At 42.9% G+C, this 16,547-nt stretch overlaps 1 protein-coding gene across 1 annotated transcript; it reads left to right on the forward strand.

The window, feature by feature from the left end:
• The first annotated feature begins 2,958 nt into the window (after positions 1-2,958).
• On the forward strand, positions 2,959-16,249 carry LOC132583080 (vomeronasal type-2 receptor 26-like). The gene is made up of 5 exons (XM_060254745.1): positions 2,959-3,125; positions 3,627-3,918; positions 9,485-10,330; positions 14,812-14,938; positions 15,348-16,249. Exons 1-5 carry the CDS (start codon positions 2,959-2,961, stop codon positions 16,247-16,249), a joined length of 2,334 nt encoding a protein of 777 aa, XP_060110728.1.
• The last annotated feature ends 298 nt before the right edge of the window (positions 16,250-16,547 follow it).

Consider the following 16,547-nt stretch of genomic DNA (forward strand, 5'->3'; position numbering starts at 1 on the left):
CTCACCTCTCTTCTGCTCGCCTTCTTTTGTGCTTTGCTATTCATTGGCCAGTCTCACAAGGTGACCTGTTTCTTTGACAAACTGCTTTTGGCATGATCTTCTCCATGGCAATTTCTTGTGCGTTGGCCAAAACCATCACTGTGATTATAGCTTTCAAGGCCACCATACCAAGGTCAAGGATGAGGAAGTGGATGGGGGAAAGAGTGACAGCCTCCATAGTTGTCTTCTGCTCCATTGTTCAAGTCACAATTTGCACTGTGTGACTAGTAACATGTCCCCCATTCCCAAATTTTGATGCACATTCTGTAATGGGAAAAATCATTTCAGAATGTAACGAAGAATCAGTGACCATGTTTTATTGTGTCTTGGGCTACATGGGCTTTCTGGCCATCATGAGTTTCACCATTGCTTTGCTAGCCAGGCACTTACCTGATAGTTTCAATGAAGCCAAATCCATCATCTTCAGCATGTTGGTCTTTTGCAGTGTCTGCCTGTCTTTTGTTCCAGCCTATCTGAGTACCAAAGAGAAATTTATGGTTCCTGTGGAGATCTCCATCCTGGCCTCAAGCGGCGGGCTGCTGAGTTGTATATTTTCTCCCAAATGCTTTATCATTGTGTGTAGGCCTGACCTAAATAAGAGGGAGCATTTAAGAAATTGAAACAAATAATTTTTTTTCTATCTCTGCTTTAGATTGTAACTCAAGGTTTACATATAGTGGATTTTTTTCTTCTTCCTTCCATCTAGGTTCGTCAGAAGCTGGCAACCTGTGAAATTCTGAGGGGGGCATAAAGCAATGCCATTGCTGCAATGGCATTACTCTGATGCGATATGTGTTGTGGATCTCATACAAGTGTAGACATTTTTATATATATCATTTTATATTGACTAACATTTGATTGCTGATCTGCATGTCAGCTTCCAGCTCCATTGTGGGGGGAGGACAGTATACAAATCAAATGATGATGATGATGATGACGTTTGTTGATGTTGTTAATAATTAACACATTCGAATTTGAGACTAATGTGGCCTTTACGGTGAGAGTCCATGTCAAAACGACTTATCGTTTGCGTCAACAGTACACTAAATAATGCGTTTTGTGAATCGATTTTTACTATAGAAGTAAATTAAATTTCCAGGAATTTCCTAACATGGAGTTGGTAACCCTATTTCTTTCCCTCTACCTCCCCCTCTGACTTCAACTTTTGATCATCTCATCCCACCCTGCAGCTTCTACATAGGAAAAGAACAGTCTTTCTCCACAGTGTGTGTGTGTGTGTGTGGCGGGGGAGCCAAGGCAGCTTACATCATTCTTTTTTCCCCCTCTTTCTGCACAACAACCCTGTGAGATAGGGTTGCTGAAAGTCTGTGTGATCCAAAATCATCCAGTCAGCTTCCACAGCAAGAAACTGGGTCTAGCAGACCCCACTCGGAAGCCCTAATTCCTATTCCCTCCTCAAACCACACCAGAAATTTCCAGGAATTTCCCACCAACCTGGAACTGGCAGTCCTAGTCAGGACTGGCCCCAATGAGTTCTCCTTCAGAGGCCTTTAGTGATATCTTCAGCAACGACAATCTCACTGAATTAATATAATGGAAATCAGGAGCTTGCCATTTCAGATTTTTAATATGTATGGAAATGTTTTTATATATTTAATTTTAATATGTTGTAAATTGCTAATGTTTTTAAACTGTTGTTAGCCGCCCTGAGCCTGTCGGGGGAGGGCGGGACATAAATCTGATTAATAAATAAAATAAATAAATCTTTCAGATCAACTCTCTCTCTCTGGTAATGTTGTTGGTCTTAAGCACAGGACTTCAGTCTCCCGGTCTCTCACTTTCCCTCCCTATCTCTCCCTCTCTCTGTGTATCTGGTCTGTTGCACCAGGACAATATTTTCTCCCCTGTCTCTGGCTGCTTCCCTTCCAGAGAAGGAGAGGAAGGAGCCCTCAGTCAACTTTCTCTCCTCCTCCTTTCCTTAGCCAAATGAGGGAGGGCTTCTTTCTCTCTGCTGTGAAGCCATGGCTCAATCCTTGTCTGACCTGGGACTGGGCGTTGGGAGTTGCTTTCCATTAAGATTGAGCAACAAGCAGCTCAGCCAATGGCTTGAGGGTGGAGTTGCAGCTCAGCCAGTGACAGGCAGCTCAGCCAATGGGTGATTAGGTGAACCTATGACAGACTGTCCGGAGAATTATATTATAGGGGAGAGCAAATATGAGGGTTCCTAGGAGCCGACTCTTCATCTTCCCCAATTGGGGGACATACACAGTCAGGGGGTTCCCCTATGTAGGGCTCAGGGCAGCTGTCACCACCATTGTCCATTGGCTATGACCACCCCTCAATGAAATATGAATCAGCATTATACATTCTGAATGTAGAAAAATCAATGGGCTCAGATGGATGTAGCATTGCTAAGGGTTCCACTTTGGAATACAAACAGACGGATGACGCCACTTTTCTTTTGTTATCCCCCTAAGAAAGATCCAACAAAATTTCTGCGGCAACATGATTATCATGTTACTTTCTCAGTCAACAACATGATTATCATGTTACTTTCTCAGTCAATGTTGCAGAGAAATTATAATACTATACTAGAGTTGCCCTTCCCTCTAATTATCCTATTGACCTTGACTTCTTCTATTTCTTCCCTGTCCCTAGAGCATGCCAGTGATCACAAAAAATATTACAAAGACAAGAGCTTTTCCCATAGTCTTGTTCCTTTTAGAACCAGAAGTTGGACTCCAGCAAACTGAGCACTGTTCTTTCTTTGAACTTTTTTTTTTTACCCAGTATGCTCACTCTATGAGAAGGGTCATTCCTCACAAGGCTGTAGAAATCAGGGAAGCTTGAATTATACCGTGGGAACAGAGGAACCTGGATCTGAAAGGCAGTTTTTCTTGCCAGATGGTGGTATCTGCTATGTTAATTTGAGTCCTCCTGCCTCAGGTGTTGTCCAAGATGAGAATTGCTGATTGCAACACCACTAGTGATCCTCCTTCTATTCTTCACCAGTATTATCAACCAGGAGAGCACATTATTGCTGCGATTTTGTCTCAGATCTACATTTGGTTCAGGGAAATAACCTTTGAAAAACTTCCTTCTAATGATAACTTTGATGACCTTATGTAAGAAGTTTTTTTTAAAAAGAAAAAATCCAAATAATATATCTTGTCCACATAATAGCCTTGATACTGTTGATTGGTTTTAGCTTCAGGGCTGTGAGGTATGTCTGTTCCTTTCTTCCCATAGGAAGACAACTTACATGTCTTTTGGTTCAACTGTCTTCTCATCTAAAGGACAATTTCTCATTGGCCTTTGTCTAAAATGCAAAAGACTCTAACAGTACCCCCCAAATCCAGCAAACATCTCCAACTCTTTTGTCAATGTTATGCCTCTCTGTAAATGCTTCTGATAATATGCAGCGGGGGGGGGGGGTTGTCTTTCAGATTAATATTCCTCTTCATTAGGAGACACCATAAGTTTGCTTTGTGTGATAGTATTACTTCAAGCATCCCAAGCAATCTTTTTTAGTGCAAGATATTTTGAAAACACGCACAGCATTAAAATGCAGCAGGTATCCTATTTTGAAGTGCATATGGTGATAGAGCATGTTACTCTCATTGCAGAGTAATGACTCATCTCTACCAGCATATCCTGGCCTTGGTGTTTGCTGTTAGGGAGGTGAATGAAAACCCCCAGATTCTGCCCAATTTCACCCTTGGCTTCCACATCTATAATGACTATTTCAGTGTAAGCAGGACCTATCAATCCTCCATGGAAATGGTTTCCACACAGGGCAAATTCATCCCTAACTACAGCTGCAACACCAAACATGATCTAGTAGCAGTTATTGGTGGACCTCAATCTGAAACCTGTGTCCACATGGCCACCATCCTATCAGCCTACAAGGTCCCACAGGTATGATACAAACCTCTACATCTGTGATGCAATTTTTTAGTTTGAAGAGATATGACTGAAATTTAAAACCCATCCTGTATGTTGTTTGAGGGTTAATTCATGAATCAGGGGTGTGGAAAACTATATTTGTCCATTTCTACATTGAAATAAGTGGGCTAATGAACAATCAACATTCCAGTCATGGCAAGTATTAAAGACATTGGTAGATTTGTAAGATTTGTTTTGTGATTTCAGAAGGAAACAAGTGTGTCAGTCAAGTTTAATGCGGTCATAGACCAGTCAAATTAAATACAAATAACTTAATAAAATACTTTCAGGTAAAACAATAATCAGAATAAATCATACACAGTATGATATAATTTCCCTCCAGAATACTAGTTAGGTTCCATAGCCAAGGCATTCAGTTGGATATTTCCCTTAGGAATTGCTTCCAGAGACTTATAGCTCGCGAAGCAAATTTTGCCACACATAAAGTGGTTCTTTTATTCCTATCCGCCAATAATTTGTCTAGCTGATATCTAATATTTCTCCCAGGGACACTGGAACAGATCGGGAGTATATAGTCGGACCTAATACACTGATATAATTTACACTGGAATAATACATGTTCCCTATCTTCCGGTTTCTTGTCCCCACAAATACACAATCTTTCCTCGTATGGTTGTCCTGTGTATCTGCCTTCAATAATAGCTGATGGTAACATATCAAGTCTGAGAAGGGTAAATGCTCTCCTATACTCAACTTTATCAAGATTACGCAAGTATGGCATCGGTGTTATTTTATGTAGCTCCTCTATTCCTGGTAAATAACCTTTAAGCTGATTCAAATCATGCTGTCTTTCGACATCCAAGATTCTCTGTTTAAGAAAGGGTTTAACCAGATTGTACTCCATGTTGAGCAAATATTGTTTAGATAGTCCATAATAACCCAACTTGGACTCCGTTTCTCTAATCCTTGGAGGCACAAACGCGTCTCTTGCTATCAGCCCCGCCAAACTGGTGGGCTGAGTCATTAGTTTATACCAGTAAAGAATAGCAGCAATCCACAGTCTTGCTTTCACAGTGACCATACCCGTTTCTACTCTGATAAATGAGTTGGAAGCACATGGAGGGACTTGTAGTATATGCCTAAGGTACTTTGATTGCACTTTCTCCGCTAAATACCAGAGATGCTGATATGATGTTATACTCAAGGGTGCCCCATATAGAATTTGGGCGAGGGCCTTGGCCTTAAAGACCTTAACTGCAGCCGCCATGTTCTGCCCCCCGGAGGTCCAATAGAATTTCTCTATGGCTCCTGAACTTTTTGCTGCACTTGTTGTAACATATTCCACATGTGCCTTCCTGGCCCCTGAGGCCTGAAAGACTACCCCTAGGTACTTAAAGCAGCGTGTCTGTTCAATAGCCCTATCATTTATCTTCCAATGATGTACCTTGGGTCTATTTGCAAAGGCTAAAATTTTGGATTTTGAATAATTTATTTCAACCTGATTAGCTTGGCAGTAAAGCACAAGAATTTTCATTGCTCTCTTTAGCCCAATTGGGGTCCTAGAGACCAGCACTGCATCATCCGCATATAGCAGGAGCGGGATATGCCTATTTGCAATCTTTGGAGCATGCACCTCTGGACCACTTAAATGTTCCCCCAGATCGTTTATAAAGAGGTTGAACAAAAGTGGCGCCAAGATGCAACCTTGCTTAACTCCCTTCCCTTCTTTAATGGCTTTCGTGAGATGTCCCTTCGGATTTATCCTTGTCCTGATCTTGGTATTCCTATATAATGCTTTTATCAATGCCAGTAGCCTCTGATCAATTCCCATCCCTCTCAATTTTTCCCACCGTATGTCCCTCTGAACCATATCAAAGGCAGATTTAAAGTCTATAAAGGCAGCGTATAGGGCAGAGGTGCTGTTAGAGGAATATTTGGAAATAAGATGGTCTAATACTACACAATGATCCAGAGTGGAACAACCCGGTCTAAACCCAGCCTGTTCTTCTCTCAGGATGTTATTACACTCAATCCACTCCCACAGTTTCTCTTTAAGATGGCTGGCATATAATTTGTTTAGGATACTTAAGAGACTGATGGGTCTATAGTTATTTGGGTCATTTCTATCTCCTTTCTTATGAATAGGTACAATAATTCCAGTATCCCAGCCCGTAGGTACCCTCGCTGTCCTGTCTATTTCAGTGAATAATTTGGCAAGTACTGGAGCCCACCAGTCAGCATTTTCTTTAATTAATTCAGCCGGGATTAAGTCAAGTCCTGGAGCTTTATTAGGCTTCAGGGCTCCAATTAAAGATTTTATTTCTGAAGGCTCAACCGGAGGCCACTCTGGCAGTTCCTGACAATCTTCCGGGGGGGGAAACCACCTCATCTGATGTCCCATACAGTGCCATATAATAGTTTTCCCATACTTCTGGAAGAATGGTATTAGTAACCTGTGAGGAGAGTCTACCAGAACCGCTATTTATCAACTTCCAGAATAATGACGGATTTTTGAATTTGACGGCCTGTCCCAGCTGTAGCCACGCTAATTCTTTTGCCTCTTTCTTCTTCCTAACAATTAACTTTTTATATCTAGATTTCTGTTGTTTTAATTGTTTTCTGTTAACTGCCTCTGGATCCGCCCTATATCTCAAATAGATTTTACTAAACTCCTTCTTTGCCATCAAGCATTCATTATCAAACCAACCGTTGTTCTTCCCTCCCCTCCTTACTGAACTAGATATTTGCCCTTCTAATGGAGATTGGAAATGCCGAATGAGATCCTCATATAATTTGATGATCTCTCCCCCCTCCTCCGAAAGCCTGATGTCATTTGCTAATTTAGATATGTGCTCTTGCTCAAGAAATTCCTGCATATATTTCTTCTTTTGGTCGTCCCATTTAATCCTAACATGTTGCCCCCCAAATTCGTTATTCCTCAGGAAATGATCCTCAATGCGGGGGTGAAGACTGGGGATTACAATATTCAGGGTAAGAGGAATGTGATCGCTGCCACAGTAGGTAGCCATCTTGAATGATTCAACACATGGCACTAGGTTCCCTGAAACAAGGATGTAATCAATTACGCTTAACCTTGTTCCAGACCAGTAAGTGTATTCCCCAGGGTGGTCGTTAGTATGGGAACCATTTAAAATTTTTAGGTCCAAGACCATAGCCATACGAGCTAATAGACGGCCCGCAAAGTTAATCTTTAGATAATCTTTCATGGGGCAGATAGGGCAACTCGGGATACTGAAGACAGACATCGTGTCCCCTATTTAAAGTCTTGTCATCCTTTCCCAATCTAGCATTAAAATCACCTCCCACTATGACATGTGCTGTCGGGTATGTCCTGAATAACTCCTCCATATAGGTCTCCAGATCTCTCCAGGCAAGCTCTGTATGGGCTTTGGTTTTAGTGGGAGGGATATAGACATTCAAAATCAAACAGTCAATTTCTTTAAATTTGAGGATCAGAGCCATTGCCATTCGAATATAGAGAGGTGGTTGAATGACTTGGACTCTCAGAGCTGTCGATATCAATATTCCTAGTCCTCCCTTGGCTCTACCTCTCATCGACGGCTCAGCCTGCGCTTCAAATATGTTCTATCCATCCAGAGTCAAAGAATCTAAGGACCAGGTCTCCTGGAGGAGTATAACATCATATTTTCTCAAGATTTTTGGCATCTGGTTCCCTAGATCTAGCCGCCCATCCCATGATGTTCCATGATATTACTGAGAGAGAGTGGAATGTCAGACTCTCTTTCTGTTGACTAGGGATCAGTCAATCTGTCTCTATTGCATCCAGGGCCCCACTGACGTCCTGGAATACACATCCATTGTGGCTATGATTCTTCAGTCCTTCTTTAGCCTTTTGCTTGATGACCTCAGGATTACCTGACAAATGGGGACAAGATCCATAGTGGCAATCCTTTTCCAAGGTGGGGCTCACTTCATTTGTCCTCCCTGAAAATTGAATTAAGTTTGTAGGCAAGGAGGGTTTCACTCCTACGGCCCCAGTTCCCTGGTTAATCTCCCCTGGGCTATCAGCCCTTGCTACCGATTTATCCTCTGGTGCCTCCTTCTCCAGACGGGCTTGGAAACAAGTGTGTTTTCAAATGGTAAGCTCAGTAGAGTGTGGTGGGTTATCATGGAGAGAACAAAAAATCCTAGACTTCTTAGGAAAAACATAGAAAAGTGTTTGGATCAGGAAACTTCTCTATGGTCTGAAAACGGCAATTTGTAGCCACCTATAAACTGGATTTACATTCTGTCTGAAAGTCCTGTTCCCACAATTACTACATTGCATGAGAAAAATATGAGGCAGCAACAAATAAAAAGCATAAGGAAACAACAGTGTGAAAGAGATCTCTGAGAGCTGTAATATTCACGACACTACAAAGAAATGTAGAAATAGTACTTCAAGCCCCAGAATCAATTGCCCCCCCCCCCAATAGATGGAAAGAAGAGTCGGATACAAGGGTTTGGGTAACTAAAAGCCACTTTCTTTATTATTAAATTAACAACAAGGGCTATAAACATAACAGGCAGCACGGCAGGATCAGGGGACGAAATACCCCTCCCCTGCTGCATGACGGGCAAGCCACCCTGCCCCTAGGTATAGCCAAAATGCATGGCTCTTACCCGGCCGGCCTAGCAAAGTGTATGTCCTGGAATTCCAGCCCCCATCTGCACGGCTGAAGGGCGGATCAATCCATACAAGCCCGAGGCAGTCCACTTCATCACTCAACTAGTCTGCACAGGCCAGGAATAATTTATCTAAACCCCGTGCCCCAAAACTGGGGTGCTATTGGTGCTCACCGAGCTGCATAATGGAAGTTAGGCAAAAAACCCAGCCAACCTGAAAGTGACCAGCCTACTTAAACCAGCCACACCCTAGCCAATTCCACAATCTCTTCTACAAGCAGTGTGAGGTAGGCAAAAAACACCACTTCCAACAGCCAAACAGGAAGAGGTGAAAAAATTTCTATCCGGTCCCCTATAAATTAAGAGCAACCAGCTATTGCCTACACTGCCTCAAAAGTGGGAGGGTGGGCCGAGCATGAGGCGAAGACTGGGAGGTAGAAGCGGAGGCAGCCGTTAAGGCATGCCTGCTCTGCCCTCACCTCCCATAATGCCATGCCCGCTCCTCCTCCTTACAAAGGGGCAAAAAGACCCCTGGAGACAATTTCAACACATTCAACAACACCATTCCTAGCATAGCTACCGTGTAAACTTTCACTCTGGTTTTCTGGTACTAAATTTTAAGTTTTAACTTGCTGATTTTAAGATATTGCATGAACTTGATAGTGTTTATTGTCAAGATATTTTTGTGTGATCTTTTAACCCGCTTGAGCCCACTTGAGAGGATAGCAGGCTGTAACTGGAAGAATCTTCCCAGTTCCATCGCTGGAAATGCATGCTGAATACTCAAAATGGAATCTGTCTAGGATCTCAGGTAATGTTTATGAGAAGACAGTAAAACATCTGGAGCTACCACAATAACAGACATACCTGCAAACATTTCATTTCGGAAATCTCTTTCCTTTCTCATCTCCTCTTTTCTGTATTTCTTTAGCTCACATATGGCTGTGCTCCAATGCTAATTCACAGAGATAAGGCAGTTTTCTTCTACCAGACATTTCCAAATGAAGCCCTTCAGCATGTTGGGATTCTCCAGTTATTGATCCATTTCAAGTGGACTTGGGTTGGAGTGATCTCTCAAAATGAGATTAATGAATATGCGGAGCAGTTTGTTCAGAATGTACTTCCCATCTTTGCCCAAAGTGGCATCTGCTTTGACTTTATAGAACGAACCCCCATATTATCATTTTCCACGCAGATTGATGAAACGGAAATCAGCATCCGTAAAATAGGCAGCATTATCATGAGAAGCTCAACAAATGTTGTGCTCGTATATGGTGAAAGTGACACCATGATTGTTTTGAGAATGTTGCTCGATCTTTCAGATTTTGAGGGCCTGTCAATGAAGACAAAAGGTAAAGTCTGGATTCTGACAGCTCAGATGGCTTTCACTTCTCTCCCCATCCAAAGAAATAGGGACATCCATTTCCTCCATGGTGCCATATCCTTTGCAAGTCACTCCAAGGAGCTCTTAGGATTCCAGAAGTTCCTTCAGATGAGAAGCCCAACCTCAGAAAAGGAAGATGGCTTTATCCTGGATTTCTGGCAACAGACCTTTAACTGCTTATTCCCCAAAATGATGGCAGACAACACCAATGAGAAGGTCTGCACAGGGGAGGAGAAACTGGAAACTGTTCCTGGATCGGTTTTTGAAATGAGTATGACAGGCCACAGCTATAGCATCTACAATGCTGTCTATGCAGTGGTGCATGCTTTGGATGCTATGCGTTTATCCCGTATGAAACATGAGCCAAGGGTTCTTCTGAATCAGCTGTGGCAGGTAAGGATCTGAGCACACTTAGGTTAAGATCCAGCATTTGACTTTTCCTTCAATTAAAGCAGCTCTCTCAATATCAATAGGAGCACATACTTTCCGACCACAGATTCCATCGTATGGAACAGTCATCCTGAGGAGGCTCTTTCTAGAGGTTTTTGGGATGCCTTGCACAAAGATTTCATTTGCTAGTGTTTAAATGGGTTCTCATTTGCAGACATTTTGGATATAAGTGGTTATTAGAGGGGGCATTATATTTTGCATGTCCTATGTTGGGATTTGTAAACTGCCTTGAGCCATGGGAAAAGGAAATGTATGGATAAATAAAGCAGCTATACTTTCAGGATTTTTCTGTGCATCATAGTATAATATCCATTGATATGTTGATCAGTCTAATACAAGAGATCTCAGTGCTTAATTTGGCTCTCTATCAGATGCTTCATTGGGCACATCACTGCTTCTATTGGAAGTCTGTTGTTCTGGCAGCTTGAAAACTTTTCAATGGGTTTGTTTCCAATATAATTTTCTTGTAGAAGCCTGCTTCTCTGGCGCGATGACTAGTTTCTTAGGGGCGATTATGTAAACATTTCAGGAATACAAAGGACAACCTGTAGAAGACACAGAAATAATTAAATAAAATATTTCTGTGTGCTTCTCTTAATGGAATTTCTTCAGAAATATGTTTAGGCGGCGAGCGTATTTTAGCTCGCCCGCGGAGTCAGATGGACCCAGAACGGTTCCTGACAGCTCTTCGGGATCCCTGGCTCCCTGGCAATTCCTTAAATGACCTGGTAGAGTCTTGGAATGACAGGCTCTCCAGGGCCATCGATGAGATCGCACCTAGACGTCCTCTGTGCCCCCGCCGAAAGTCAGCACCCTGGTATAACCAGGAGTTTCGGCAATTAAAGCGTGGACTCAGATGGCTAGAGAGGCAATGGCGGCATACTCGAGACGAAGCGATTAGAACATCTTATAGAGAAGTGATGAAGTCCTATGAGATGGCAGTCAAGGCCACAAAGAAAGCATACTTTGCGGCTAAGATTGCATCTGCAACTTCGTGCCCAGCACAACTGTTCAATACAATTCAGACCCTTACAACTCTGCCACAAGGCAGACCAAATTCTAAAGAATTGGAGATTGGCTGTGAGGCTTTTGCAAACTTTTTTGCAGATAAGGTCGCATCGCTCCGCCACGACTTTCCCGCCATATTGGTGACAGTATGGGAACCTGAGGCTCCATGCCTGTCTTCAGAGTGTGTCCTGGATGGTTTCAGCGCTCTCAGTCTGGAGGAAGTTGACAGGATTCTCGCATCTGCTCGCCCTACAACTTGCAATCTGGACCCTTGCCCCTCCTGGCTTATTAAAGCTTGCCAGAGGGAGCTCAGATATCCTGTATGGGATATCATAAACAGATCCCTGATGGAAGGGCATTTTCCAGCACCTCTGAAAGAGGCTGTGGTCCGCCCTCTACTGAAGAAACCAACTTTAGACCCGGCCGAATTGACACACTATCGGCCGGTTTCGAATTTACCCTTCTTGGGTAAACTCATTGAGAGGGCAGTGGCGTTGCAGTTGCAGAGCTTTCTGGAGGATGCTTCCGTTCTTGACTCCCATCAGTCTGGTTTCTGTCCAGGTCATGGGACGGAGACGGTGCTGGTCGCCCTGATGGATGACCTCCAGCGGCATCTGGATCGAGGCGGCTCGGTGGTGCTGGTGTTGTTGGACCTATTGGTGGCATTCGATACGGTCGACCACCAGCTGTTGTCTTGCCGTCTTGCCGACGTGGAGATTCGGGGGTTGGCCTTACAGTGGCTCTCCTAGTTCCTCGATGGTCGGGGACAAAGGGTGGCAGTTGGGGATGAGCTGTCCCAGAGGCGCGCGCTGGATTGTGGGGTGCCTCAGGGGGCAGTTCTCTCCCCAATGTTATTTAATATCTACATGTTCCCCCTTGCCCAGATTGCCCGGAGGCATGGGCTGGGTTGTCACCAGTACGCTGATGACACCCAGCTCTATCTACTCATGGACGGCTGGCCCGACTGTGTCCCAGAAAACCTGGACCAGGCATTACAAGCTAGATGGCTCAGGCTGAGTAGGCTGAAACTTAATCTAGCGAAGACAGAGGTCCTTTGCTTGGGTCGCCATGGTCTAGGGGGGGAAATTCCCCTTCCAGCCCTTGACGGTGTGCCATTGACAATGGCACACAGGGTCAGGAGCTTGGGGGTACTACTTGAGCCTGCCTTATCTATGGAGGCTCAGGTAGCAGCTACTGCTAAGTCCGCATTCTTTCATCTTAGGCGGGCGAGGCAGTTGGCTCCCTTCCTGGAGCGGGACGATCTAGCAACAGTGATCCATGCAACGGTCACCTCAAGGTTGGATTACTGTAATACCCTCTACATGGGGCTGCCCCTGTGCTGAACCCGGAAGTTGCAGCTAGTGCAGAACGCCGCTGCTAGAGGGGAGCACATTCAGCCGGGCCTTCGGGGACTGCACTGGCTGCCGATAATATACCGAGTCTGGTACAAGGTGCTGGTTATTACCTTTAAAGCCCTATATGGTCTAGGACCTGCCTACCTTAGGGACCGTCTCTTCCCATATGTTCCCCAGAGAGTACTGCGATCTGGCTCCCAAAATCTGCTCGTAATCCCCGGACCTAAGGAGGCCCGGTTGAAGTCAACCAGGGATAGGGCCTTCTCAATAACAGCCCCTTGCTGGTGGAACCAGTTACCAGAAGAGGTCAGGGCCCTGCGGGATATCGAACAATTCTGCAGGGCCTGTAAGACAGTCCTCTTCCACTTGGCCTATAACTGACCGGCACCAAACCTCTAAAGTACCAAAAACTGAAGTAAGTGCTTGGATTGCACGTTGTTGACGGATGCACTGCTTTTAATGTTTTTAATGTTTTAATTTCTTAATTATGTAAATTGTTATTATATTTAAATTGAATTTTATGTTAGAATCTTTGTATTGTGAGCTGCCCTGAGCCCGCCTTGGTGGGGTAGGGCGGGATATAAATCAAATAAATAAATAAATATAGTTTAGCTTCTTCTGAAGAGACACCTTCTCCCCTCCTTATCGCTTGTGGTTCCTCTTTTCACGGAGGAGCCCTGCTGGCTTTCCTTGAGGCATGCTATCTTCAAAGAACTGTTGCTTTTGTTAGTACTATGTAGAGGAATTCACAGTGGGAATTAGTAACATCTGTAGAGCTGTTTGATATGCAAGGTCTCTGTCTCATGGTTAGTAGCCAATGCTCAAAATGGGGTTAGTCATGTCAAGAGGCACGTTACAGTTTAATCTAATTCAGCATAATATCACATTAAAGTTCTCCAGTGTCTGACACTTACTTTCTTTCTTTCTTTCTTTCTTTCTTTCTTTCTTTCTTTCTTTCTTTCTTTCTTTCTTTCTTTCTTTCTTTCTTTCTTTCTTTCTTTCTTTCTTTCTTTCTTTCTTTCTTTCTTTCTTTCTTTCTTTCTTTCTTTCTTTCTTTATTTCTTTCTTCAGCTCCACCACTTCCTGAGAGGCATCTCATTTAACAACAGTGCTGGAGAGATGATCTCCTTTGATCAAAATGGGGAAATAATAGCTGGATATGATATCATCAACTGGGTCACATTCCCAAACCAGTCTTTTCTGCACATCAAAGTTGGGAACATAATCCCCCAACCATCCATAGGAAAAATGTTCACCATCTGTGAAGAAGCCATTATATGGCCTCAGGCCTTTAAACAGGTGTGGAGCATGTAAATTTTAGGGTTTATCATTTCATTTCTTCAAAGAGTGCTTTGGTTGTTTAAGACAGTGAAATATGTCAGAGTTTGTATTCTTTGAGTTAGATGAAATATGTTCCTTTGATAATTTTTAACTCTAGATTCATACCAGGCAAGACATTGAAGGTATGCAGAAAGAACCCTTGAATTTGGTGTAACTCACTGCTTAGTATTTGTTGCAAATTTTTCAGTCTCTAGATGGCATGTTAATGTCTGTCAATGAAGTTTTCTTGGTCCCTAAAAGTTTTGATTTAAGCCAAGGCAATTTTGTTGTTATTTCAGTTTGTTCAGCAGCAGGAAGAGTAAAAAAAGAACTAATAAAGTCTTCTTAAATGGAAATTCCCAGGTACGAGCAGCCATTATCAGTTTGGAGCTCATAGGCAGTATGGGCTCTGTTTACAAAGTTAGCCTTCATTTTCTGTATGGTATTGAGATGTGGGCACAGAAAGAGCGTACATTCAGAAATCTGGAAATAATCCAACAAAAATTGATGAGATATGTTTGGTCTTACCAAGAGGAACCCCGGCAACCATGTTGAGGGCAGAACTTGTTGAAGCAATACATCAAAGCACAATCAGAAAATAAACAGCATCAAACAATATTAACACATGGCATCTAATGCTAAAAAATGGTGCCAAAATCCTATGAAATCTATTTTAAAGAATATAATGCTGGATGAAGTCAAAAACATACAATGAAATTCTCCTCTTGAATTTTTGGACAGACACCCCCACTTTCCATATGTAATGACAAGTGCAGTGCTGGTTATGGTAGGAGAGAGATAGAAGGAAAGCCATTTTGCTGCTATGATTGTCTTCCGTGCCCTGTTGGGATGATTTCCAACCACAAGGGTAAGGCGGCATGCATTCTTCAAAGTCTATTGACCTTCATTAAAAAAAATAAAGTAACGGTGGTAATTGTTGGTGAGATTATACAGTGTGATTCAATCATTGTTAGGTGTGTGGTTATGTGCACAATGACGGAAAGAATAAAACTAATAGCAGCACATCAAGACAAAATAGAAGTAGTCCTCCTGACCCCTGTATTTTGATATCAGGAATGAGTAGACTCCTTCCATTTGGTTGACCATCCATTTGTCAGAGTTGTCCCTAAATTTCACAGTTCCAGATTAGTAGTATTCTGTAAGTGTAACTCCTGGAGAAAAATGCAGATTGGTCTGTCATCATTTGATTTAGCAGCACTCATTCAAATTAATATGTCAGCCCAATGACTGCATTTTTTTTTCTTTTTCTTTTTCAGATATGGATGACTGTTTTCAATGTCCAGAAGATCATTATCCAAATCAAGAACAAAAATTATGCCTTCCCAAAGTGTTAAGCTTCCTGTTTTATGAAGAACCTTTGGGGTTCAGTCTGTCCATTTTGGCCCTTTCCTTTTCTTTCATCACAGCTTTGGTGCTTGGGATCTTCATCAAGAACCGGAACACTCCCATAGTCAAAGCCAATAACCGGAACCTCACCTATGCTATCCTCATCTCTCTTCTGCTTTCCTTCCTTTGTGCTTTGCTATTTATTGACCAGCCTCACAAGGTGACCTGTCTCCTTCGACAAACGGCTTTTGGCATGATCTTCTCCGTGGCAATTTCTTGTGTGTTAGCCAAAACCATCACTGTGATTGTAGCTTTCAAGGCCACCACACCGGGGTCAAGGATGAGGAAGTGGATGGGGGAAAGAGTGACAGCCTCCATAGTTGTATTCTGCTCTGTAGTTCAAGCCACAATTTGCACTGTGTGGCTAGTAACATGTCCCCCATTCCCAGATATTGATGCTCACTCAGTAACTGGAGAAATCATTGTGGAATGTAATGAAGGATCAGTGACCATGTTTTATTGTGTTTTGGGCTACATGGGCTTTCTGGCCATTGTGAGCTTCACCATTGCTTTCTTAGCCAGGCACTTACCTGACAGTTTCAATGAAGCCAAATTCATCACCTTCAGCATGTTGGTCTTTTGCAGTGTCTGGCTGTCCTTTGTTCCAACTTACTTAAGCACCAAGGGGAAATTCATGGTGGCTGTGGAGATCTTCTCCATCCTGGCCTCAAGCAGTGGGCTGCTGAGTTGTATATTTTCCCCAAAATGCTTTATTATTGTTTGTAGACCTGACTTAAATAGGAGGGAGCATTTAATTAACCGAAACCAATAAAATTAAGCTTTTCTATCTCTGTTGTTCTAAGTTGTAATTCAAGGATTGCATATCCTCATCTTTCTCTGATTTTTTCTCTCCCTCCCTCCCACTCTCCAACCAACCTACTTTCATTTGTCCTCTATTCTTTAGGTTTTGCTCATTCCCTTTCCATGGCAGCTCACTTTCTTTTCTTCTCTTCCACTCACAGAACTTCTTCACTTCATCTTCTCTGACAATTTGACTGCTTCTTTCCCTTTCTTCAATCTTTGACTTTGATAAATCCAAATTTTGACTTTGACTACCAACTCTCAAGATG

This window comes from Heteronotia binoei, chromosome 15 (genome assembly GCF_032191835.1).
Source record: "Heteronotia binoei isolate CCM8104 ecotype False Entrance Well chromosome 15, APGP_CSIRO_Hbin_v1, whole genome shotgun sequence".
Classification (NCBI taxonomy): Eukaryota; Metazoa; Chordata; class Lepidosauria; order Squamata; family Gekkonidae; genus Heteronotia; species Heteronotia binoei.

Excerpts from the sequence above, each read along its gene's own strand:
- LOC132583080 (XM_060254745.1), top strand. The coding sequence starts at position 2,959 with ATGAGAATTGCTGATTGCAACACCACTAGTGATCCTCCTTCTATTCTT. Across the intron at positions 3,919-9,484 it reads CAGCCTACAAGGTCCCACAG|CTCACATATGGCTGTGCTCC; the intron begins GTATGATACAAA and ends GTATTTCTTTAG. Across the intron at positions 14,939-15,347 it reads GATGATTTCCAACCACAAGG|ATATGGATGACTGTTTTCAA; the intron begins GTAAGGCGGCAT and ends TTTCTTTTTCAG.